Genomic DNA, 23939 nt, shown 5'->3' with positions numbered 1-23939 from the left:
TACAAAAAAGATTTACAATGGGTTATTAAATGGGAGTTCTGAGGCTGGCTTCACAAGAAGTGCCAACCACTCTTTCTCCCAAATTTCCCCTGGTGCCACTGTCAAAGGCAAAGTACTCATCCAGATGGATTGTTGTTCTGACCCAGAATGACATTTCCAACTTTTCTTATATATAATCCAATTTCTGAACTTCCTTTTCAGTGATATTAAGTGGAATAGCATAAAAAAGTCTTTTGGCATTAAAGATAACAAATGTGTTCAGCATTGCTCAGGTGTCTTTGATCTTTGCCAGTGCATTAGCTGTATTGATTTTAGAATTTTAAATGACCCTTTTTACCAGGCTTGATTAATAGCCCCTCCCCAGATCTTGGCTACCTGTTCCTTCTCTCTCTTGTGTGCAATTTTCTTCCTTCTTACACTCACACAAGTGAGAGGTGACTGACCTTCACTTGACCAAGGGTCAAGAAATATTGGGAGGAATATCCCTTGGGGCCTGTTCATTGGCCTCTAAGGAGGGGGCTGGTCATGGAAGGGTTAACCCTTCAGGACATTGCTCTATGTCCATTTTTTTGAGCCTGGGCTCTAGGAACACTCACAGTGGACCTCCTGGCTTGGTAAGTACCAGACTGTTCTAATATGTGGCTTCCAGAGAAGAAGCATTTAGCTGGACAGAGGGCTTGAAGGAGAAATGAGATCTCTATCAAGAGAGGCCAGTTCAATCCAAATATCACAGTTACTACATGAGACAAAGGTTAATTTCCTGAGACTCCCTCTAATTAATTAATAGTGTCCTCTGCTTTCCTCAGAGGACACCTCATTTAAAATTCTGTTCACACATTATTTTATTCTATCTCTGCAACTGAACTGGGAGATGCCCGAGGATGCTACCGCCTGGGATAGCCGCGTATACTCTCCCCGGTGTCTCTCAGGGTGGCTGGTGTATGGTGGATGTTGTCTCTCAGGCTGGGCTTTTCCTTCTTTTCAGAACACAGGTGGGTGGCAGGTTGACCACCCTTTCCCTGGAGATGGTCGCTCCTCAACCAGGATTGTTTTTACTTGTTGACTGCTTATTTCTTTTCATAATATTTTATTAGCAAATTTGTTGTAACTAATAAAAGAAATATAAGATTATGGTAAATTTGAAAAATGTAAGCCTAAAAATCATCCCTAATCTTACCACCCTCATGTACCTACTGTTAGCATCTTTTAACATGTGCGTTTAATATATTTATAATGATAGTGTACTAGAATATTATATTTTAAAGATTGAATATTCCATTCTAAGCACTTTTTCTTTTGTTTAATCATCCTCATAAATGTTGATAACAAAATTTCACTACTTATCCTATTATCTAGTAGATGTACTATAATTGGTTTCCTCACTGTTATTCATTAGATATACCATTATTATTATTTTTTTTTATTTTGGCATATCATGGGGGTACAAATGGTTAGGTTGTGTATATTGTCTTTGCCCCACCTGAGTCAGAGCTTCAAGCATGTCCATCCCCCAGACGGTGTGCACCTCACCTATTAGGTGTGTAAGATATATCATTATTTATTTAACTATTTTTTGGTTGTCTGACACTGATGATTAAATGATTATTAAGTGACTGTTGGCTTAGGAAATCTGCTGATTCAGATTCAGTTTGACAAAGGTCATTATTATTTTCTAGTATAGTGTTTGGCCCCTCGTAGGTACTCAATAAATGAAGATTTTTTTTCTTGTGCCATGAGCCTGAGGGCATGGTTTATATCTAATCCAGACATTTCTAACCGTTTTATCATGTAAGTTTGCCATGGCCATTTCAATTGCTCATTCATGTGGTGTACTACTAGCATTCTGATTCCAGGAGTTGAGTTTTCATTATATGATTTGGTCAGGTATATTGAATCTTTCTTGTCAGGCATAGAATGTTAGAGCTGCAAAGGACTAAGGAAATAACCTTGTTCAGTGGTTCATCGATTGGAGCACATCAGATTTTCACAGGGTACTTAAGAATACTGATTCCTTACCAAATCTGAATCTGGTGGGAGAGGCCTGGGAACCTGCATTTTTCACAAGCATCCCAGTGTTCTGATTCAGGCAGTAGAAGGACCACAATTTGGTGTTGCTATTTGTTAGTAAACCTTGCTAACTTTTTAGAGTTAGATTTTCATCATGTTCAGTCTTTTGCCTTTAAAACTAACTGGATCTTGAGATGACTTATGACAGGAGGCAAATATTACAATCACAATTGTGTTCTGCAACAGGAAATAAGTTCTAAATGAATCTTAACATTTTACTTGACACATTACTATGTTTAAGTGTATTAAAGATGTCATTGAAAGGTGCAGGGGAGAAAAATGAACTAGATTTGGCAGGTAGGTGTTCATGGTACTATTATCCACAAATGTCTATGCTGATTGACAGCACACACCTTACCTCTTAACAGACATTGTACTCAAGTTGCATCAGATTTAAGTGTATGGCATTTTTACTGAATATTTGAAACTGTTTTAGGTAATAATATTAATTGTGCATAGACCAACTTGCAGCCACTGTTACAAAGTGCTTAATGGATAATAAACCAAAAGATTCTATGGATCTTTGCTCACAGTAAACTTCGGTCAACAATGCCATGTTGCTTAGGTATTACATATTTTGAGTACAGCATATGTTTAGTAGTGCTAAGAAGGAATCTTTCCCATATTGTAAATATGAAAACTGAAATGCAGAGGCTCAGAGGTTCAAGGTCACTCAGCCACAAGAAGGAGAGCCAGAATTGGAGCTCAGATCTCCTGGGTCCTCGTTCTCTGCTTTCTACCATACCAAACTGCCCTTTTTGCATAATTTCTATCTAGTGAGAGGCACTTGGTCTCATGGCTGGTAGAGATGCATATTTACATTGCAGAGAGCATTGAAGCAAGGAATTTTACTCAATGTTTTTCTTTTGGAAAACCAAACATGCTTTATTTCATTTTTTTCACAATTTATTTAAACATCTCACATATACAAAATAGGTACAATTTAATTTTTCTGCTTTCCCAAGAAACAAAGCTTCTTTGGAACCATGGAAGAAGATGAAAATAAGATTGGCAAAGAACAAATGCTGAATTTAAAGAAGAGGACAACTTTGGGCAAATAATCTGCATACTTTGATACGATGGAAAATAGTGATGCCAAATCAAATTAAAAAAAACACCACACAATACAACTCAATACAGAAGTATTTCTTCTCAAATTCTTCTAGCACCATCAACATTCTTCAAGTATCTGAAATACTATTAATTAGCACCTTTGTATTATGAACAAAACAAAACGAGTACCTCAGTTCATCTCTGTCTAGGTCAGCACCTAACAATGTGGATCACACTCATAGGAAAGTGTTTTGAGGTAGTTTAAACCTTTGGAAGTTTGGGTTTTAAACTTCCCTCTGTGGAAGATATTCAAAAGCCACAAGTGGTGCAAATGTTCACGGTTTTTATTTTATTTTTCAATTTTTATTTTGGTTTTCTTACAAAGGTTGACATTTTCCACAACAGGTGTAAGAGTGTTGAAAAAAAAATTCCAGATCTTTTGGGGAGGGGGAGAGGGAGAGGGAGTTAATTAAATTGTATTGCACAATGCTCTGATCAATCCTTCTCTTTCTCTTTTGCCCACAATTTAAGCAAGGAGATGTGCAGAAGAAACGGAAGGATTCAGCTTTCAGTTAAAAAAGAAGAAGAAATGGCAAAGAGAGAAAATTTTTTCAAAACAAAATTTTTTTTTAATTTAGGTTGAGTTCATCTATTTGAAACAGACTGGGCCAACGTCCAAACGGATTTCTTGGTCAGCGCCACCAATGTCCAAAGGTGCAATATCGAGGAAGGGCAGGCGAGATGGCTTATTTGTTTTGTATTCAATGATTGTCTTTCCCCATTCATTTGTCTTTTTCTGTTTAAAAAAAGAGAAGAAAAAAAGATACATAAGGCAGTACTATTTCTGCATCTGATAATACCTGAACATAGATTTTAAAAGAATCACTTTTTGGCTTGTCTGTGTCATTCTGAAGACGTGTGTCCCAGATTAACAAATTTATATTTGAAACAGCAGTATAAAAGGTGCCTTTAGGGGAAGGAATTCCCTATCAGTCTAGTGAAAAAAAATTCAACACACATTCCAAGTGACTTATTTCTACAATATCATGTTTAGGATTGGTATGTGTGTGTGCACGTGTGTGTTTGAGGGGAACTGGGTGGGTATGCAGTATTGCAATTAGTGAATGTTAATTTTTCTTCTATTTATAGCATATTGTAGATGAAGTATAAAAAATTAAATGTAGGCCACATTAATAAGTAAAATAAAATACATATACCTATAAATTATAGCTTAGGTTATTTAAATCTCAAGAAATTTTAAGTTCTGGGCATACATCACTATTTAAGAAATTCATGTTAGTGGAAAACAACTTGTGCATGGACATAGTATACATTTCAGTATTTCGGAGTATTTCAGAGGGCACTATCTGATAGGAATACTCTCAATTTACCATCTGAATTTGAATAAATTCATTTATGAAGAAAGATCGAATTAAGTTAGGTCTCTCATTCTTCTGTTCATTTAATGCTGTAAGCTGGAACTCCCTCCACCCCTACTTCCCAAAATAAATGCTATTCCCGTATTTCACTAATACTTACAGAGCAGCCATCTACAAGAACAGTGTAAGTGAACCTGCTGTTGCCCTCAGGAACAAGTTCAACGTCGTTGGAACCCTGCAGAATGACAGCCTTCTTCAGGTTGCCAGTCTCCTCATCCATGTATGCAATGCTGTTCTTGCAGTGGTAGGTGATGTTCTGAGAGGCATGGTTGGCCAGCAGGCGCATGAAGGCGAGTTGGGTAGCCATTTCCTTGGAGGTCACTCCTTCTACGTTGTATTCAAACTACGGAGAATAAGATGGGAATTCCAGTTAAGCAGAGAAGGACTCGGACACTAAGAGTCAAATTAAAAAAAAAAAAAAAAAAAAAAAAAAAAGGTCTGGTATAGGGAGGAATAATGGACTCAGATCTAAGCCTTAGGAAAAAGGTACTTTTAAAGGAAACTCAATTCTCTTTGAAGCATCAGTTCCCTAGGTGAACATAAGACCTACCAGGCTAAGGCAAGGTCGTCTGAAAAAGGTATCTGTTTCAGCTAAGCCTTTATGTGTATGTTTCTTCTTTAGAATAAGAGAGAAAGGAGATAGAGATTTGGACCTCTTTCTTTTTCTGTAATTTTGTAATTTATTGAATTCCAGTAGTCATTCAAAAAAGCTGGTGAAAAGGTTTGATTAAAAATTCAGAAGAGCTGCTCATGTTTTAAAAATGCTTATGCATGGGTGTGGGGGTATATACTGGTCAGTGCTCCTTTATAATAAATGACATTAGTCAGTTTCTCCAGTGATTATCAGTTAAGGCAAATTTGAATAATAACTTTGAATTATATGGATGTGTTCTATCAATCCATCTTTTAATGTGCAATCTTATACAGAATTGGAACCCAAGAAAAAAGCAGCTTCTTTTAATAAGCCCATTTTGTTAAGAGATTAAAAGGCAGATAATTAAACAATCTTAACAACATATTATTTAGTAGGAAGAGAAATGTTTGTAGCATTCCTCACCTGTGTACCACCATTGATAGTTTCGCCCACCCAGATGTGCTTCTTGGCCTTGGAGCTCCTGTACTTGACTTGGATGTTTTCAGGTTGGGCCTGAATGCAGGTTTCACCGGTAGAGAAATCACAGTATACTTTGATAGCATCCATAGTGCATCCTTGGTTAGGGTCAATCCAGTAGTAACCTGTTAAGAAAACAATACCCAGGTCATAAAACTTCTTACTGTGCAGAACATAGATTTTAATAATTACTGGTCAGATATTGATTACCACAAGTAACACTTTCGATTGTACTGTTATAGTATCTACCCACATTTAACAGGAAGAAGGTGGCTGTTTTCAAGATTAGATAGTTCCTTCTCTCCTCTCTTCCATAAAAAAAATCAAATGGGTGCTTATTACCATGAAAAGGGCAAAAATATATATTAAGAGAAACCCGAGGATGAGTGCTGGTTGGGAGAAGAAAACGATGCTTCATTAATTGGGTATGATTTTACCCAAACACATTTTCATTCTACATGTCAGTGGAAATTAATTTTGAAAAGCTCAGCTCGTGAGAAGGGCCAGTCTGGTTTGGACGTCTTGACCTACCGCTGCTCCATTCGGGGTGGCTGAGTCTCAGGTCACGGCATGTGCGAGCTGGGTTCTTCTTAGAGCCTTCAGGAGTAAGAAGGGTCTCAATCTGGTTGTTGAGAGATTTCAGAGTAGCATCAACTTCATAATCCTTGGGTCTGAGAGAAGGTGGTGAGCGAGGCTGGTCGGCCCTGTAGAAGTCTCCATCAAAACCAAAGTCATAACCACCACCACCGGCACCAGGAGGCCCAGGGGGGCCGGGAGGCCCAGGAGGGCCCTGCAAAGGTGAAAGAGAGAGGAGAGGCTTTGTATTTGGTTACAGTGAGAGATATCAATAGCAGGAGATACTCAGCTGAGCTTCACACAAAAGCATGTTCTAGTAAATAAAAAAGAATCAAGTTCATATAAATAAATAACTTGCTTCCAGGGACACTTGCAGGAATGGGCTTAAAAAGCCCATTACATAGAGACAATTTTCAGATATTTTAGAAAATATTTTGAAGTGGGTCTACTTTAATGTGTTGTCATAATAGTCTTGGTGTAGTTTGAAGAAAATATTCCTTAGGTCAGTGATGTTCTTTATTATTTCCCCAAATCATACTTACAGCAGGACCTTGGTGACCCTGAGGGCCTCGAATGCCAGCGGGTCCAACTGTACCGGGATGTCCGCTTCGACCATCTTTTCCTACGGGGCCAGAAGGACCAGCAGGGCCCTAGGGAAGAAGGACACCAAGTGCACGTGAGCTGGTGAAGCCCCACAAGGGCGCAGTGGCCTGGGGCTCACTGCCTGCTTCAGCCTCTATTTCAGACATGAACTGTCTCTTGGGTGCACCTACCCTAGGACCGGCAGGACCCACAGAGCCTGGAGCACCTTGATCGCCGTGGTGACCCTTTAAAGAAAGAACAGGAAAATCACACTTTCAGAACACGTGCCAATAGATAGGTTTTTTTTTTCCACACTGAATAGAAAACTTTAGTTCCAACGGACTCTGAATTGAGAAAATTGAAAATGTAAAGTGGGGCCTTTTTCTCCCATTATATCTATTATATTCAATTATTTTTTCCCACAAGCTATTTCAGCAGCGCGATATTAGTCATTCCTCTAATTATATTTATTTTAAGTGGGGTTGAAGGACACTGTTGCTGAGAGATTTTAATATATGTATATTTCCATCTCCCTTAACCCTCACCTTTTCGTTTTGTGATGAAATAGCATTATCTCTGGGAGAGACGGAGTTAGGCAGAGAATGGGAAATGGATATGATGTAGGACATTTCAGAATAATAGCAGTGAAAATGCGAAGCAGACTGTTCTGCACTGCAGGGTCGGTATACGTGTGAGACGGCCACGTTTTACTTACAGCGAGGCCGGGGAGACCCTGCAATCCAGCGTGTCCCTTTAAGCCGGGAAGACCTCTGGGCCCCTTGTCACCGGCCTCTCCCTTATCACCCCGGACACCTTGCGGGCCCTGTAAAGAAAGAGAAAGATGGATAGAACTGTTACATTTGGGAAAAAATGACACTCCACTGCAAATACTGTTTAATCCATGTACAAAGGCAACTCAAGACATGCCAGGTTCTAGATGGGATCTCATCTTTTCTGGGAATCTGCTTTAGTTAAGCCATCTGTAAAGTGGCTAGATCCTTATAATTATTTAGTACTAACAAGCAGAAAAGACTTAACATAGATCAATTTGTTTCTATTAATTCTCAGCATGCACTAAAATTTTTTGAAAATATGAAGTCTAGCCTATATATTATTTATTTTCTTAATGGATGCTTTGGGCTGCTTCTCCCTAAATGTTAATTTGTGAAGAAATCTTCAAGCAGGGACATACACTAGGACCTCTTGGACCAACAGCGCCGACAGGACCAACAGAACCAACAGGACCCTGTGAAACGGAAAAGAAAAACACAACTCATCAGCCAGGCCCAAGATCCCGCTCTCCATACCCGCACCGTCCCCAGGTGAAGCCCCGGAGGATGACAGCATTAAGGGAGTGGTATTTCCAAACTCACAGGTTCACCGCGGTTTCCGTGTTTGCCAGCGGGACCCACAGGGCCATGAGGACCAGGTGCACCTGCAGCGCCAACGGGACCGATGTTGCCAGGGTAACCGCGCTCTCCCTACCAAAGGCAAAATGAAGCTTAGCACCAGGCTGGCCTGCAATTTAATCACTTTTAAATCAGAGAAAGATGAAAAGTGTACTGACCTTGTGTCCGGCTTGACCGTCGCGACCTGGGGGACCATCGTTCCCAGGGTTGCCCTGTGAAGACACACGCAGATGAAGGCTCTTGGTGAGGTTCTATGTCCAGCAGCCCCTGCGTTTTGGCTACTCCGCCTCCATCACTCCCAGTGCTCAATAATGAACCCCCACTCAGACTGTTAAAAACCAGTGACAAGAACTAGCCAACCTAGATTGTTTTTTAAACAGGTATTTTTGCTATTTGGACCCAGTTTTGAAATGTGCTAGTTAAAAGCCCATTCATTCCTTAGCCCAAGTAATTTTTCATATTTTCAATACTAGGTATAGATATTACGGAGAAACAGACTATCTTGTTCAGAAACTTGGCACAAGAGAATGTCAGCTCGGGACATAAAGTCACACAATAAAATCCTGCTTGGTTTTGTTTTACAAACCAAGTGTTGAACTCACATCACGACCGGCTTCACCAGGAGCACCGTTGACTCCAGGGCTACCCACAGCACCAGGGGGACCACGGGCCCCAGGAGGGCCTGAGATGCCAAGAGGACCAGGCTCACCCTAAACAGGCAAAGAAGATAAAATGACATTCCTCTCAATGGATGGAATGCTAACCTCACCCTCCAAAACCAACCCTAGCCATGAGATTCTCATTTGAAGAGAGAAGGCAGATTGAGTGTGAATGGCCACAAAATGGTACCAAGTATTGTAAGTGTCATCCCTGCCCTCCTTCTCCACACGTAGGTGGTCAGCTTCATGTAATAGTGGGACGTTGCTCTGTACAAGGTGAGCCTAGTTTTATCCAATATCCCAACTAAAATGAATTTATGAAGTTGATAAAGTTTATGGAGATGAGATGGTTCCTAGCTGCTGTCACGTATCAGGTTTAATGGAATGATTCAGAACTTCCAGAGTTTCATTCTTCTTACAGGATAAATGATGCCGGCATTTCATATTGCAGGGGAGTAAATGCAATTAGAGCTTATATCGTTCTTAAGCGCGTAGAAAGAACAAAAATCATTCTGCATAATGTTAAGCTGTGTCTTTACAGTGTGTGTCTAAGTAAGGTGGTATTAAAGCTTCTTAGATAAGTGACGTGATCTGTATAAAGAAAATGCCATGAATAAAAATGTTAAGTGGAGTTATTCAGTGATCAATCTGTCACATTTGAAGTGGCAGCTTTTTTAATCTTTTATTATGTTAATGGGAATCAGAATGGTGCCAAACACTCACCACAGCACCAGCAACACCTGGTAGACCACGTTCACCTCTAGAGCCAGGGAGACCCAGAATACCAGGAGCACCGAGAAGACCCTGAGGACCTGGAGTGCCGGGAGGTCCCTACACAAGAGGAAAAATACCGAGTATTACTGGGAGACCCTGGGATAACACAGGCTGGCCTGGGGATTGTGAGAGTGAGTTGCCCTCAGCTTGGAAAAAGGCTAGTGGCCTCCTAATAGTAGGACACATCCTCGGGTATCTTTTCTCTAGTGATGACAATGAGTTTACATCTTGGCATATATACTTTTTTGGTACTTGGTTCCTCCTTGAGACCAATGGTACAACATTTAAAAATACGTGGTTGAGGTTAATAAAGCCACTGGGGGTGGGGGTGAAATAGAGTTTTTACAGAACCTATGCAGGGATGCAATTTTAAAAATTTTAAAAATTTTTAATGATTAGGGCTACATGATAGTTGTACATAGAATAGAGATTTCTCAAAAAAAAAAAAAAAAAAAGCCTAGAAAATAGAGCTACCATATGATCAAGCAATCCCACTGCTGGGGATATATCCAAAGAAAGGAAATCAATATATCAAAGGGAAGCAAATTTTGATCTTGGCCTCTGAAGTAATTAAGGCAACTTTAAGAGCAGCACTGACACTGGACAATGCATGTTTAAGGAAATGGTAGCTCACTGAGGTTGACTAATTTATAGTGGGATGGCCACAACAATGGGATGCTGTTCTAATCCCGGTACTAGTAAGGTGCCCTCAATGGCTTAAAGGGCTGCTGTGATAAAACAAGTTCCCTCATGTATTGCCACCTCTGTGAAGGACTTTCTGAGCATCTGCACAAGCTTTGGCATTTCAGTGTATGCCAGGCAGATTTCCTGCAATACTCATAGCCAGATACGTGCCATTTGAAGATTTGTATAGGGGCTTTACTTTAATTCAACACAAGATATTAAGAAAGAGGAGTTTGAATTCACTTACAGCAGTACCGGACTCTCCGGAGGGCCCTTTCTCACCAGCAAAGCCAGGGGGGCCAGATGCACCTGTTTCTCCAGTTCGACCAACTGGACCTTGGTCACCACGAGGACCACGAATCCCTTCTTTACCAGCAGCACCAGGGGGACCAGGAGGGCCAGTAATACCCTGTGAGCAAATGTGCAAGGTCGTTTACTTTCTGTTAGTCATAAAGAACCCAGAAGAAAGCAGCAGAGATTCTAGATAGTAACATGCAAACAGTGCGATGCAACAAAATAATATCCTGGCCATTTCCGGGAAATGTTTAGACTTTTTAACATTCTTTCTTTTAGAAAGAAGCTACTCCTGTCTTCCTTCTCCCAGGGCTACAACAAAGCAAATAACTGAGACAGTGTCTATGGCAAATTTCTGGGAGGAAAAGCAATGTTATGCCACCAATACCCTGGTATATTGGAACCAGAACTACGAGAAATTATGAGTTCACTGTAAATGAGCGGGACTTGGAGGTTTAGAGGACTCTGCCCATTTCTTTCTGAAAAAAGCCAATACTGGCATTTTGTAGATAATTGAGGAATCGCATATGCTCTCAGCTAGGTTTAATTAAATGCCTACAGGGAATGAAGATTTTTCTGTTATGAACCTGTAAAAGGATTCCAAGAAATCAACATCTTTGCTATTTTTTTCCCTAAACCTTAACCCGAAGACTTAATCCTTGGTAATTAATTAAATTCTCTTGAGTCTTGACAAGAGAGTCTGAATTGGAATTAAATTAGAGGCCAAACCACCTTTAAATTCAGGAACAATTATACCTTAACAATGGAGGCAGAATGTTAGCCACAAAGGGTAATTAGATATAGAAATATCTGATATGTGACTAAAATGGTTCTGTTTTTTATTTTTTTACAAAGACACCATGCCCCTACACGGGGAATGATGTTTGCATGAATAAAAGCCTCTTAAACTGATATTATAAAATGTAATTTGTGATGGTTTGGCCTTAATGATTCAGAAAAACTGATTTCAGACCAGGAAAGTAATAGCAAATATTAGTGATGTATTTTCCCAAAGAGTTTCTTACCAGTTTCCTACCAGAGGCTAGGTCTTTTGGCTAGAGTAAATGAAATGCATGTTTGGAGTGATCTACTTACAGAGGGTCCAGGGGGACCAGTCCGTCCAGCAGCACCAGGGAAACCAGTAACACCCTAAGAACCAAGCACATTAAAATTCCACTGTCAACACCAACTCCTGCAATTTGGATAAGATGGGAATTTCTCCTTTGGCCAATCCTCAGTACATGTGACCAGGGATGGACCAAGGAGTGGGTAGTAGGCAGCTTCCTAAACAGTGTTATTTAACGAGGACCCTGAAGGCCCTCCTTCCTCACACATCTTGGTTACTCGCATGTCAGTTGCAGTGTCCATATTTTGCATTAAGATTTTGATGGTCTTTTTTGAAATGCTAACATATTATCTGGTGGTTATAAGGGCAAGAAGATAAGACACTGTGTCATTCTTACACAGTAATGTGTATACATTAGTAACTATCTTAACCACTGGGCTGGGTGCTAAGGAAGCGACCACCGAATAAGTTATATTGTTTACAGAGGAAGCTAGAACAGGTGACCCAGAGCATGAAGCACTGTCTGGTGAGAGAAGGAGTCAGTGTGGCTCCTTCCTGGGAAGCTCTGGGTTTCTGGAGAGTCGGTGTGATAGTCCTGGACACAAAGGGAAATGATTCAGTAAGTCAGAAGAACGGGGACATCAACGAAGGAATAAAGGGCGCCAAAGAAATATTTTCCCCACTGCAAAATTAAACTGCTTGGGGTTGACCTTGGTTATTATCCCAAGCGAGGAGGTAGAAAAATATATACACTGCACTGAGTTCCAGCTGGGAGAAAGTTAACATCAATATCAGAATTGCTCCGAATAGAATGAATTTGAATCTCAAGAGTCTCCTCATGACAGTCCAAATTTGTGCAAACTTTCAAGTTGTCCCTAACAGATTCTGGAGAAAGAGAAGTGATCAGAGTCCACTGCAAATACTCACAGGGGGGCCTCCGTCACCACGACCTCCGGCAGGACCAGGGGGACCATTGGGACCCTAAATGCAAACAAAAAAGTGGGGTCAAACCACAAAATAAACTCTTATAAATGTTACTCTTTTCTTCAAAGGGATCATTCCCATATCTATTAGAAGAAAATTCAAAAAAATGAAAAAAATGATTATCTATGTCATATAAAATCAGTGTTCCTTCACCCAGAATTTGGAGCATTGATACAAAATGAAAACAAACAAACAAACAAAAAAACAAAATAAACAGTAAAATTCATGTTCTTTCTTCAATATTACCACCCTTATGGGTTATGGAAGAATTAAAATAAGACATTTACAAAATTTTTATAAATTGTAAAGCAGTATGCCAATGTTAATTCTTCTTCTTCTTTTTTTTTTTTTTTTTTACCATCTTCAGTCCCTAATATACATCCCCCAGTGTACAGTAGACACTGGACTGCTGTATGTTGGATGATGAGATCTCATGAGTAACTACACAAGCTGTGTTTACCATCAGTGAATTCAACTTACAGAGGGGCCAGCAGGTCCGGCTGGGCCTGAGGCACCAACACCACCATTTTCGCCCTTTGGCCCTTTGGCTCCTCTCTCTCCTTTAGCACCAGCTTGACCAGCAGCACCCTGTTGGAAAGGAACAGTCATAGCTCTGGTATCCTGACCCACTCTCCTCCCCAACTTGCAATGTTTCCAGATTAACCTTCATTACGTGATACTCACAGCAGGACCAGCGAATCCGTTGGGGCCAGCAGGACCAACCTCACCACGTTCACCCTAGGTGGGAGAAGAGATTAAAAAATGTTTCAGCAATCCTAGTTTCATCAATGTCTAAAAGTTGAGAAGTAGAAGTATCCTAAATGAGCCAGGTTTCCACTTACAGGGATACCCCGAGGACCAGCAGGACCAGCAGGACCAGCAGCACCAGCTTCACCCTAGAATGGGACCAAAGATGAGTTTGTTAACGTGCCTCACATAAGATGCTCCAAGAAGGAGGAGGGAGAGAGAGTGGTGGTAGACAGTGGACTATTGTCAGAGTTTGCAGTTGCCTTGGAAGAGATAACTAATGCACATCTCCCGGAGTACAACGAAGTGGATTCTTACTGTACTTAATGATGCATTCATTTCGGGGGGTGAAGTGGTATTGGTTGTACACTTGCAAAAACACTATAAATCAGTGCCCAAGGAGGACATTTTAATTTTTAGATGGACACAGGGCTGATCTATTTGCTGCAATCTTTGTGAGACAATAAATAAGATCTATTTTAAGTGGACTGCTCAATGTGAAATGGGCACGCTATGTATTTTATTGATTTTGTACAATTGAAGGCTTTGAGAAGGCTCAGTGTATTAGGATATTGTTAATGGGCAACAGGGAAAGGCTTTATAAACAAATGATAAGGATTACAGTATAGATCAGATAGCTGGCATATCTATAGGAAGGGAAAGAGAATTTTAAACACATAGCATTTGTTTCCTGGTACCCTATCACAACAGCTAGGTTTTTAAATAAGTGGGCTTTGTACCGAGCCATAAAAATGAATTGCTGGGGCTCTTTGGGACTAGGGCAGGCAGGAAATTTTAGATACTGCTATTGGCTCAGAGAGTCACAACTCAGTGAAAATGCATGCTTACCCGGTCACCTGCGGCTCCAGCAGGACCAGGGGCACCTACGGCACCAGGAGCACCCTAGTACCAAAAAGGAAACATGTCTTATTAATAGCACCCCACACCATCAAAAGTGAACCTTGTCTTTCCTCTTTGTTGTGCTCATACAGTGACTGAATACTTTCTGCACACGCGGGTTGGGCATCAGGAAAGCCTCTGATGCATTTTAGTTCTAATTATCAGGAGTATTAGAAGCCACTCTCAGGAGGAGGGTACCCCAGTAATAAAGGTTATGGAAATGTGTAACTCAGGGGCAGGTTGGAAATTTGGGAGATCTGAGCTCTCTGCTCTTGTAAGATTCCCTGGAGAGGAGCAAATGAGGAGCCTTGTTGGGAACTGTTAGAACTGTGTGATTCAAAGGAAGGACTATTACAAATGTGCTACAGTGAGTTATCAGCTCTGAGGGAGAGGTGAGAAAAAGAACCAAGGCCGACTATGGCCTGGAAGAGCCCTGATGCCAACTCCTTAGGTAGGATAATTATACCTTTCTGGGATTATCTTTGGCATCTTCCTGGCATTAACAGCTAATCTTTGGGGCTGCTCTTTGACTGATAAATTTCTAAAGCATGTATTTGAATAACTATAGGACCTTGTTAGAAGTTCTAGCTTTTTAAAATTTAAGAAAATTGGTGGGGTTTTCTTTTTTTTAAAAGCTCCATTATCACTTAAAATAATTGTTTAATGTTCTATTAAACCTAGAGATTTTGGTCTGTAGTTTGTAGTTCATGTAGTTAACACTGGGGGAAAGCAGAAAATTCAGGATATGATTTTCAAAGAGGTTAAGTCCTGTTGAATTTTTCTTTTGGAACACGTTAAATGGTATTATTAGTCATAGATCCAGGAAGGAATGAAACGGTATCTTACTAATCTTGAATTTTTTTTTTTTTTAGTTTTATTTTGGAAAATTCAGTTCCAATTAAGTAAAATGTAAAAGAACAAAAAATCTAAGTACAAAGAAACATTCAAAACTCTACTCACACGAGCACCATCTCTGCCAGGGTTACCAATTTCACCTCTGAGACCAGGTTCACCCTGAAAGTATAAAGCAAGAGCAACTTTGTGTTTTCTGATGAAATTTTTGAATCGAAATTCATATGAAGTTTTTGTTTGTTTGTTTTTTACAGAAGATGCTATGATACCTTCAGTCATTTGAGACTTTTAGTAATGTCTTGATTCCCTACCTTTCTGTAAGATATTAATCAAGGAAAAAAATAAGAAAAAATAATCCAAGACCCTTTGCAGATTATTGTTAAACATTCTTTTGTAATTTCACACGCCATCCTGAAGCATAATCAGGCAAGGTACAAACTCACGTGGACAGAATTAAAAGGCAACATCACAATGGGCTGCAGTGCCTGATCCCTCTTATGGCATAACTAATGCAGCAGCACGGTTGACAGCTGTTCAATATAGCTTCTTCCCATTAATTAGGGCAGGATGAGGCATTATTTTTAGTGGCATTAAAATGAGCCTCATGTATTACTCAACACCATCTGTTTGTGTGAAATTCCATGGTAGCAAGGAATTTTGCCAGATTAGTGAGTTTAGCAATGCGTAGGTGCTAGGTGGCAGAGGGAACGTGTATAGATAGATATCGAAATGCTACCGGACCACCTGCCAAGAATTGTAAAAAACGGAGCATTCGTGTACGGCCTTCTTTGCTAGAGTTCATCGACAATGTGTATTAAGGTCCAGCACTGAGAGGGTACCTTTTCTCCCTTGCCTCCAGGTATGCCGGCAGCACCCCTCTCTCCTGGGAGTCCACCAGGACCAGATGCACCAGCAGTGCCTGGAGCACCGACCACACCGGGTTCACCCTTGAATCGAGCACATGGGAAATCAATTATTTCAGGGAAGAAAGAAGAAAATAAAGAATCAAACTCTTGAAGAATTTCAATTTAAACGTTTATATAGATGGCATTCTTGCCTGCTTAGAGATACAAAGGCTATAGAAAGGAGGGAGAATGTAACAGAGAGAAGCTATTAACAACACGGAGACGAGGGTAGTGGGAGTGGTTCCTCAATAACCTACTCCAACCCTCTTGAAGAAGGCAGACATGAAGAAGAAGAGGGTAGGACAATGGGAAGCAGAAAGTGAAAAATGTTTGCCCACAGACATTTTTCAAGGATAAGTCTCTTAGTCTAGACAGGAAATGTAGAAAGAGATTTCGTCAATTGGGGAGCTGTTTGTGTTCTAATCTCCTTAAGAGTGGAGACTATAGCTTCCATTTTTATATAAAACCCTACAATTCAACATACTTAAAACCTGATGACTAGCTTCTGAGATAGACTCCTTTGAAGTGCTACCACACAGAACTATACGTTCTTTCGTATTTTCTCTCTCCCTCTTACCTTGCTTTTTGTTGTTGTTGTTCCAGTAATATCCTTCCACATACTACAATAGCTTTTTATAACTAATCTTTACATTTTTTCCCCTTAAAGTTAAGAATTAGAAGTAATATGAGTTGCCTTCTTTTTCTTGTGGTTAATTTGTTTTTCAGAAATGTGTAATTCCATCTATTTTAAAATTTAAACCATAGATTCTGTTTTGGAACACAAGTTTTCAGACTTATATTTTGGGGGTGAATATAATCACCAGTTAATTTTCATCATCATACATTCTCTCATTATTACAGGTTAGACTACTTTTTGAAATTTTATTCTACGGGGTGAGATGTTGAGAAGGTAAAAGTTTGTTCTCTAAAAATAACGTCCAATGTATATGATGTTTTTAGATTAAAACAAAAGCATAAACCATGTGACGAGAAGAGGGGGGAAACCCAGACTAATTCATTTATGTTTGTGGAACACTGAAACTTCCCCTACAGTTTCTTTTTTTTTTTGTCGTTGTTTGTTTTGAATAATTCAGGCCCACTGGAATCAGATTGCTATTTACTGAGAGGGAAATCATCACAGAACTAAACATAAATAAAAATCTGAAAAGCAATTCTTCTTCTATTATAAAGAGTCTACTTATTCTACGGCAAACTAGGCCAAACCAGCAATATATAAAACATTCAATTTTACCTTGTTGCCTTCAGGCCCTGGGGGTCCGGAAGGACCTCGGCTTCCAATAGGACCAGTTGGACCGGCAGCACCACTCTCCCCTGGGGGACCACGTTCCCCCTGTAAAAAGGTGATTAGAAGAAGTGTTGCACCATTCATCACTTTCAGAGATACTGTTTTACACACCAGAGTTCACACACCTGTTTAGCTTTCGAACCCTGGTTCTGCCATTTATTAACAAATTAAAATTTCTTTTGTTTCTAATTTCTTCACCGGTAAAATGAAGGGATGGGAGGGGGAAATCTCTGAAGTCTCATTTGGCTGTAATGTTCTGGGACTAGAAGTCAAAAATTTGTTGCTTTTAGAGTATAATATTCAACCTTTGGAATTCATTTCCTTTTTTTGTCTTTTCTGTGATAGATTTATAGGTAAAATAATTATGCCAATTATGTATAGTATTCAAAGGAAACAATTGTCATTTTAGTTAAATAATAATGTCAGCTGTAGATAAGATTAGATATTCTTATATCTACGCCTCCTGTTTATAATCTCATGCAATAATGATGTAACGGTTATAATATTTAAGAGGATATATATGTCTATGTGTGTATTTGTGCATGTGTGTATATATATATATCTTTGTCTACCTATATAAATATCTCCCAATTTACATCTAAATATCACTGTAACACAGCATTCTATGGCCCAGAACATTTATTACCTAGGTTTATATTGTAACTGTTTCAAAGGATCTTGTTCTATGCTACAGTAATTTTTTGACACTAACTTTTTTTGGGGATCCTAGATATATGGTAACTAGCAACATAATGAGAAAGTTTAGGAGCAAACTAATCATTCTAGTTATGCTAATACCCATGGACAAACTAAGTCTATTTATTTTATTTTTCTTTGTAAGATTAGACTCATGAATTCAGCTTTAGACTTTGAACATCAATATACATTGCAAAAATTGACTTTAGATCTTAGTAAGAAACTACTTTTCCTTGGCTCAAGTCAAACCACAGTCATATAGGTATCATACTTGTCTATCTAAAGCACTGACTATAATGTATATATTAATTTATTTCTGTTTCTTATAACCATGTAGTTATCGAATAGGAAACATGAGTAACTGAACAAAAAAGTCTACTATCAATTTAGAAATCTAACGCTCTCTACAGATTACATTTTATTATAGAAGAGTGTCAGGAACTTGTTGCAAGGTCATCAGTGGCTTTAGGGAGAAAGCACTACTTCTTTTAAAAATATACTGCCAGAGTTTATGAAAGTTAATTAAGTAACACTTACTCTTACGCCAGCAGGACCAGGGAGACCAAATTCGCCAGGGATACCCTAGAGGAAACATGAGAATCAATAAAGCATGAAATTTATGTGTGATCTCTAAATTCACTTGTGATTAAGATATATGAAAGATTTTGAAAGAGTGAAATAAAGCTGGCTCTAACACACAAGTGCATAAGTACACAGGATAATAAAAACAACAGAACTTTTAGTGTGGAAAGATAAAAAAGAGAATTCCATTGATAGCAAAGATGTTATATACTGCAGAGCTTGGTATAAAACAATTATTTCCCATTATTTAGCTTATTGCTTTTAAAAAAGTGATAAAACAGACTATCTCTTTTGATAATATCATAAATAAACATGAACAATATCAGACACTGCCTATTTTTAGTCATATAACAGAATGTCTTCTTAATAAAAATTATCATATTCTGTACATTACCTAGTTAATTGTACACCCAAGTGTATCTCTTTTATTACTGACCAGCTGTCTCCTTAATGTGCCCCACTGTTGACAAAGGAGACCAGGCCACAGAATGTAACTAAATTGAGGCACATTCATCACAATTACAGAGAAAATGACTCAGAACTCATGCCCTGATTGTGGATAGCAGTGTCATGTCTGAATGCCAAGAAAAACATTAAAAGCAATTTTTCAGGATCTAGTTTGATGGAAAATCAGTGCATTTACTTTTCACTATGGGGAAGGAAATAATTTGTATTCTAACATTACCAGGAACAATAAAAAAAGTAAGGCTATTAAATGAAATATTCATTGATAGATTTTATTTCCATAATGCGATGTTTCATTAAATCCGTAAAACCAAGTAAGTTGAACTAAAGTAAATCGGCTCATTCTCTCCATCAGCACCAACACATGTAAAACACTGTGTTAATATATGAAATAGGAAATTTCCTTTTGCATGTGATAATTGCACTGCAGTAGGGTATGAAACAGGGAGAAATTCTCCAGTCGAGGTGATTTTACTATCACTTGTTTTACTCACCCTTTCTCCTGGTTTGCCAAGTTCACCAGCTGGACCTGAAGGGCCAGGAAGACCCTAAATGAAAAGAAATACAAATGTCAATCTTATGGCTATGTTCAGGAGATTTGCTAATAATTGGGTTTGGGTGTAGGGATTAGCAAATGTCAATAAGAGCACGATTTTATGTTATTAAAGCATTACACAAAAGTTTGTTTGAAAAAATGCACCTTTCTTTATTTCAGTTCTGAAATCATATTCAGTGTGGTGGGGGAGAGCAATGGGGTGATTTACACTTGGATAGTCAGACCAAAGGCAGTACTGTGTATGTTTTAGTTGACTTACCTGGAAGCCTGGAGGACCAGCGGGACCCTGTTCACCTTTTCCACCTTGGACACCCTAAAAATGACAGGAAAGATAGCATAAATAGCAATGTGTGCCACCATTGCTATCTAGCTATAGAATTTTTGGATTGAAAGTGGAGGTCGTTGTTTCGAGGGACTAGCTACATTCTAGTACAGAAAAGCACAAGAGTGAGAGGAAACACTCACTTGTGGTCCAGGGGGTCCTTGAGCACCATTGTTTCCATCAGGACCAGGAGCACCCTGAAAATGTTCAAAAGAAAAGCTGATGGTTACCTACAAGCCAGATAGTTTAAGATGCCTCAAAGCCTCATGCATTACTTCCTCAAAACCAGTTTGCCATTTTAGCATGAATTAAACTCATTGTGAGTCCCTGCCAAAACCCGAATACTGCCTAATAACTTTTTTTTTTAACTTTTTTTTTTTTGCTTTTTTCTGTTACTGTGTGTAGCAGTCACACAGAACCTACTAACTTTTGATATGGCTCAAGAGAAACCCAGGAAAGAGGGGCAATTTATAAAGGCCAGAGAATGCTACTGCAGATCCATACCCTTCTAATCACAAGATGAATAAAATAAAAACCAAATGCTTCTGTAAGTATTTTTGACTTAACATATATTCTGATTTGGTATAGCTCACTACCTTATAAATTTGGTTTTTAAAAAAAGACAATTTATGGTGGTAAAGACAATTCATGCTTGAGGATGTCATCTTGGAAAGAAAGTGACAGAATGATAATCAGATGGCCTCTACAGAGTGTGTTTCTCAGGTGAATGCTACGTGAACGGGTCTATACAAAAGTTAGCACCTACCCGAGCACCAGCAAGACCAGCATGACCTTTATCACCACCTTTGCCAGGATCACCCTATAATAAAAATTAAAAACAAAACAAAACAACAACCTTACACATTTAATGTCAAACGAACCATGTCGATTTTGAAATGTTATTTTCTAGCTTGCTTTTGTGTTCTTTTGCGATTTTGTTATCTAAGGCACGATCCATCATCATACAGCTCAATGGTCAATAAAGTGCATGTGTGTCTGCACAGCTGTGGGACTCAGGAGATGATTTCAGCAGGTATGCAAGGAAACATTGGAGGTAAACTTTGAACGTGACACATGACCTGCAGTTTTCCTGCGTTAAAAGGAACCCCCTTGAAGTGGATGGGATTGATAAGCAGGAGAGAAATACTAGAGTTTTGGTGAAATGTGGCAAAAAAGTGCTGATGGAGAGAAAGTTATGGTGATTCTTACAGCGGGGCCTTTGGGTCCAGGGAATCCGATGTTGCCAGGCTCTCCTCTTGCTCCAGCGGGGCCAATTGGGCCAGGCCTGCCGTCAATACCAGGGAGGCCCTGAAATCAGAGTTTATTTAAATTTACGGCACATCCACAGGTTCTTGCAACCTCAAGCTTATGATGCTGCCATGGGATGAAACAGAATAGTTTCCTGAATGCACAGAGCTTCTGTACAAAGTGTCAATAAATTATGAATCCATTTTCCTTTTCTAAATAGGATGTCAGTACACACACAGCCAATTCAATTTCTTACGTACGTAATTTCCCTCTTTCCCCTCTCTTTCCACACCCTGGTCACCTGCTTCAATTTTCCCTGCCACGTTTTTCTTTTCCCAGCTCTGCTTTCAGTGCTGCATTCATTTGGACTCCGTAATTACAATCTATTACTTTGCGTTCCCAGATGATGTATGTGTCTGATATTTATTTTCAATGTATTCATGTATAAACAGGCCACAAAATAGACTTGATAGGGGTACGATAAGTGTCCTTGAGAATATAATGGAAAATGAGCGATACTTACTACAGGACCTTCTTTACCAGCTGGGCCAATATTTCCAGGGGAACCAGGAAGACCCTATAACACAAATGAGGATGCTTTATATTGGCACTTTAACTCACGTACTCTAGGCTCAAATTAATTGAAATCTCACAAAAGCACTCCTCCCCTGACCCCACACTTTTTGTTTGCTGCCTAGGGTAAATCGTTAGTGATATTAGCCACTAGCTAGGAGGTGTGAAAAGAGCTCTGAAATTTTTCTTCTTTCTATGTTTTGTGCCTTTCTTTTTATTGAATTTTAGTGTAAACGATCCATTTACAGATATCTCAAGAAACTGTTAAGCAGCATGGTATATGGGTAAAATGTATCACATTATTTACCTCATAATAGAAAAAACTAATACCGTTAGTAAGCAATTTCCAAAGTGGATTTTTTTTATCGCTATATTTTATGTCCCTATTCCTTGTTTATGGTACAATTACAGTTGATATTCACCCATAAGAGATAACGGAGGCAAAAAAAATTACTCTATTGCTATGGATTACAGTGTCTACAGATCTAAAGGTTATTTCTCCATAGCTAGTGTGATGCTGAATACATTATAGCACTTTGTGATTGCTGGAAAGATGATTTTGCTTATGAATCTAATAAACTAATAATGTATAGTCCTAATATATTTCATGAACACCTTATATAAAACTCACAAATTAGGATAAAAGATTCATAGAGCATCATAAGATGCTGATAGGAGAACCAACCTAATTTGGATATATTAAAACAGATCTATTCTTCCAAAAACCTCATAGCCATTGTATCAAGTAACAAATAGGAAATTTATAAACTAATTAAATACATTAAAATATCTACTGAGCTTTGATAGTTAGATTAAAAAGGCAACTGTCAGCAAGTCTACTAACAAATTTAGTTTTGATGTTTTTATTGTTATCTTCAATATTAACCAATCCTTTAAAGAAGGAGAGAGTGCCAGATGTGTCTTGGTCAGAACCCATCTGAAACTTACTCGGGGTCCCATGAGACCAGGCTCCCCAGGACGACCAGAATCTCCACTGGGGCCTCGGACTCCTGCAGGACCACTAGCACCACGGTTACCAGGAGGACCCTATTAAAAAGGAGGGGGTGAGGGAGAAGATTGCTAAAGTTAATGACAAGCGCACCACCAGAAGCATTAAGTTCCTTCCCAGGAAGTGAGTGATGGACAATTTACCATGACGCCAGCTCTGCCATCAGCTCCAGGAAGACCTCGAGAACCAGGACCACCCTGCAAGAAAGTACATGAAACAGAAGGGAATTAGAGAAAACTTTTGTATCTGCTAAGGCAGAGTTTATTAAGACAAAGCCTGATCCCCCTGAGGGGGAGATCCAGACCCAAACCAAGCCAAAACATCGCCCCAAACCCCAAAGGAATGCGAGGATGAGCATCGTGTAAAAGTAGGTCAACACTGTTTCCGGACCAATTTTATAACATACCAAATTGAAAGTCACTGATTTAATAAAATAAAGCAGGTGCTTTTTTGATCTAGAAAACACACTTAGTAATTTTGACCAATTCCCAGTCAAGGAGTATCATCATCTGCCTCTGGAATGTCTCGGTGGCAGGAGCATTTGGCACCTACTCTCAGCCCAGGAGGTCCTGCGGGGCCAGCGGATCCAGGTTCGCCATTGGAGCCTCTCTTCCCTTCCTCACCACTGGGACCAGGAGGACCTTGGGGCCCAGCAGAGCCCTGTTTAATGAAAAGAACAAAAGAAGGGGGAGTGGAAACATAATTTTTATATTATATCCAGCTAGAGAAACTGGATTGAAAAGATAATTAACTCCATAAAATTGTGCTTATAGAGCTACTTACAGGCTCACCCTTGTTACCACTCTCTCCTTTGGAGCCAGCTGGACCAGGCTCACCCTAGGACCCAAAACAAAACAGTGGTCAAATGACAAACATTTGTCAAAACTCTACTGCAGACAAATCTCTTGGAATATTTATGGGCCAAGGTAAAAGGAAGCTCCCATTCTCTAAGAATGTGCCAGTTCATATTTAAATGGCCTATAGAGGAATGGTCTTGGTTGCAAGGCACAACTGATATTGTAGAACTTTGCCTCATTTAGCTTTAGGCAATGTTGTGAGATAACAGGAGAGATGTGTCTG

The 23939-nt window shown here is 39.4% G+C and overlaps 1 protein-coding gene across 1 annotated transcript in view; it reads right to left on the bottom strand.

The window, feature by feature from the left end:
- Positions 1-3446: 3446 nt before the first annotated feature.
- COL1A2 (collagen, type I, alpha 2) overlaps positions 3447-23939 on the bottom strand; it is a 35955-nt gene continuing 15462 nt past the window's right edge. The window contains exons 20-52 of the mRNA XM_012647696.1: positions 23643-23696; positions 23412-23519; positions 23003-23056; positions 22799-22897; positions 21801-21854; positions 21239-21337; positions 20796-20849; positions 20173-20226; positions 19967-20020; positions 19646-19699; positions 18642-18686; positions 17355-17453; positions 16037-16144; positions 15306-15359; positions 14295-14348; positions 13541-13594; positions 13383-13436; positions 13179-13286; positions 12642-12695; positions 11744-11797; positions 10602-10763; positions 9620-9727; positions 8840-8947; positions 8396-8449; positions 8202-8309; positions 8021-8074; positions 7544-7651; positions 7020-7073; positions 6789-6896; positions 6202-6460; positions 5617-5795; positions 4660-4902; positions 3447-3916 (exon numbers count right to left, since the gene is read on the bottom strand). Of these exons, the coding sequence (XP_012503150.1) occupies positions 3770-3916; positions 4660-4902; positions 5617-5795; positions 6202-6460; positions 6789-6896; positions 7020-7073; positions 7544-7651; positions 8021-8074; positions 8202-8309; positions 8396-8449; positions 8840-8947; positions 9620-9727; positions 10602-10763; positions 11744-11797; positions 12642-12695; positions 13179-13286; positions 13383-13436; positions 13541-13594; positions 14295-14348; positions 15306-15359; positions 16037-16144; positions 17355-17453; positions 18642-18686; positions 19646-19699; positions 19967-20020; positions 20173-20226; positions 20796-20849; positions 21239-21337; positions 21801-21854; positions 22799-22897; positions 23003-23056; positions 23412-23519; positions 23643-23696 (3060 nt within the window). The 3' untranslated portion in view covers positions 3447-3769. The remainder of the gene's footprint in view (positions 3917-4659; positions 4903-5616; positions 5796-6201; positions 6461-6788; positions 6897-7019; positions 7074-7543; positions 7652-8020; positions 8075-8201; positions 8310-8395; positions 8450-8839; positions 8948-9619; positions 9728-10601; positions 10764-11743; positions 11798-12641; positions 12696-13178; positions 13287-13382; positions 13437-13540; positions 13595-14294; positions 14349-15305; positions 15360-16036; positions 16145-17354; positions 17454-18641; positions 18687-19645; positions 19700-19966; positions 20021-20172; positions 20227-20795; positions 20850-21238; positions 21338-21800; positions 21855-22798; positions 22898-23002; positions 23057-23411; positions 23520-23642; positions 23697-23939) is intronic.

The sequence above is a fragment of the Propithecus coquereli genome, unplaced genomic scaffold, assembly GCF_000956105.1.
Source record: "Propithecus coquereli isolate 6110/MARCELLA unplaced genomic scaffold, Pcoq_1.0 Scaffold108, whole genome shotgun sequence".
NCBI lineage: Eukaryota > Metazoa > Chordata > Mammalia > Primates > Indriidae > Propithecus > Propithecus coquereli.
Note: the sequence above shows the minus strand (reverse complement) of the source record. Positions and strands in the feature narration are given on the sequence as shown.